Source organism: Sinocyclocheilus grahami, unplaced genomic scaffold, assembly GCF_001515645.1.
Source record: "Sinocyclocheilus grahami isolate Dianchi unplaced genomic scaffold, SAMN03320097.WGS_v1.1 scaffold5849.1, whole genome shotgun sequence".
Taxonomy (NCBI): Eukaryota; Metazoa; Chordata; class Actinopteri; order Cypriniformes; family Cyprinidae; genus Sinocyclocheilus; species Sinocyclocheilus grahami.
This window is the reverse complement of record NW_015510430.1, coordinates 5,823-8,072: the sequence shown is the minus strand read 5'-3', so window position 1 is coordinate 8,072 and position 2,250 is coordinate 5,823. Positions and strand designations below refer to the sequence as shown.

The 2,250-nt window shown below is 39.5% G+C and overlaps 1 protein-coding gene across 1 annotated transcript in view; it reads left to right on the top strand.

Annotated features, from left to right (window-relative positions):
* The window catches only part of LOC107577364 (CUB and sushi domain-containing protein 1-like), a gene marked incomplete at its 3' end in the record, with an annotated part of 4,110 nt that extends 3,766 nt beyond the window's left edge, over positions 1-344 (top strand). The window contains exon 3 of the mRNA XM_016263446.1: positions 18-344. Within this exon, the coding sequence (XP_016118932.1) occupies positions 18-344 (327 nt within the window). The remainder of the gene's footprint in view (positions 1-17) is intronic.
* Between the last annotated feature and the right edge of the window lie 1,906 nt (positions 345-2,250).

Here is a 2,250-nt window from a genome sequence, read left to right as displayed (position 1 = left end):
TGTCTTCATCTCCACAGTCTCCTGCTTCTTCAATTTCACCACTCCGTCAGGCATCATCCTCTCGCCAAGCTACCCAGAGGAATACGGGAACAACATGAACTGTGTGTGGCTCATTATAGCTGAGCCAGGCAATCGGATCCATCTCATTTTCAGCGATTTTGAGATGGAGCCCCAGTTTGACTATCTCATTGTGAAAGACGATGGGATGCCGGAACCCACCACGTTTGGAACGTTCTCTGGGAAGGACGTACCCTCGCAGATCGCTAGCAATGGGCATATAATGCGCTTGGAGTTCCAGTCGGACCACTCAAACACGGGAAAGGGGTTTAATATCACCTACACAAGTAAATGCAATATCAATATTATGTTGTTTATTATTTTGTAAGGGTGAAGTGTGCAATTTCTGCACCACTAGGAGTACAAATAATGTAGCTGTGTTGGGCTGGTTGGCATACTCAAGTAGAGTATGGTTTGATAATGCCAGAGCCACTTTGTTTGAACTTTTCAGGGAAATATTCCTACAAATTGTTTATAAGGCAATATATCTGCATATTAAACTGGGATATTACAAAGTCCCTTACAAGGCAAGTCAGTTCACTCGGCAGCCATCTTGGGCAGCTTTTTTCAGTCATGCAAGTATAGCTTGTTTCTAATTGAATGGGGAAATACCAAATGCCAAAAAAGTATTTGACAAACTCAGATTTCAATACCATATATTGTATATTTTCGGTCCAGCCCAATGTGCATGTGCAGTGTTAATGAACAGATGAGCCCACATTTCACATAAAGACCAGGCAGTGACTTTGCAGATTTGCTCTTTTATTTGGAAGGCAAGATCTGCCATATTGGTCACTTTTAAACTGCTGGTGTCCTGGTCATACATTTCATATGTAATTGTGTGATTGTTTTGTGTTTTTGTAGAAATTATATCTTTCAGTCAGTCTGAGAGACATTTGAATAATTTTCTCTCAGGGGTTCTTTTTATATTTTTGCAGTATGCAGCTTGTTACAAGGTTTAAATCAGAGTAATATATTTGAAGTTGAATAGATTCATTTGTAATTTTGACTGTTTAAGGTGGAGGGTATTATGGTGCAATTCCAACACCTTTCATTAGGCATATCTCCATTGTGAAAAATGCCATACTTCATACTTGCATTTTGACCTTCAGTACAACTTTCACGGGATTCCATTTTTACAGCAACAAGCTTTGGATTTCTTCCTCTATGAAACCCAGTGAGCTGCCTACGTACTTAGGCAGCATATTAAAAGACAGACTCTACTAAAAAGTAGGCAGAATGATTAAGATACTTTTTTTTAAAACAAATTCTAAAGTAGCATCATATGTATGTCATTTTACTCAAGGGAATTGTGAGCTTTCCTCTAGCTTGTCATTGAAAATTTTGCTAGCTTGTTTTGCCCTCTCTGGAATGTAACTTTGATACCAGTGTAGTGTTCATGACACTTAACTGGTACAGCGTGTCCTAGCAATGCCAAGGTCATGGTTTGATTTCTAGGAAACACATTTACTGATGAAACACATGCTTTGGATTTTTTAAAAGGCATTTGCTAAGTGCATAAATGCAGCTTTGCTCTTCATTAACAATACCCTAATTTTGCTGTACTTTCTATAGTGACAATAAATAATCTTGAATCTTGAATAAATATAGTTAGACTGTTAGAATGCCATTAGGATACTTAAAGTCAGTGAGCTTAAAAGCTGAAACCAAACATATTTACATTTTTAGTGAATAGATGTAACTGTGACCGAGATCAGTGTTGGCACATCTATGTGGGAACAAAATGGGGCGGTAGATGGAATCAGTAGTTCTAGGCAATGTCAGTGTCAGTGGATTGTGTGGTTTGATATCTCAACAGTACTGCTTCAGTAATGGTGTGTCATTGTCTCAGAAAGATGTAGACATGTTTCCCAAAGTGTCACTGGAGCAACTGTCAGGCATGGCCGTGAGAACAATGAGGCTGTCATTTGGGAATGGGGTAGAGCTGCGTACATGCCCTAAGCCCTGGCCCAAGGTCTCCATGCATTAGCCATCACACTTTCACAGGGACCTTGCAGACAGATGTGTTCACCAAATGAAAACACTAAAATAGCTTTGGCAGGATCCTCTGCTTCTGCGAGTGCACATATTAAATAATTGAAGCTTCCACACTGACATCTGTGATGCATGTGTGACACATATGTGAGCTGTCTGCAGAGTTGTGTTAAGGGAAGACAAAGATTTGACAAAAAT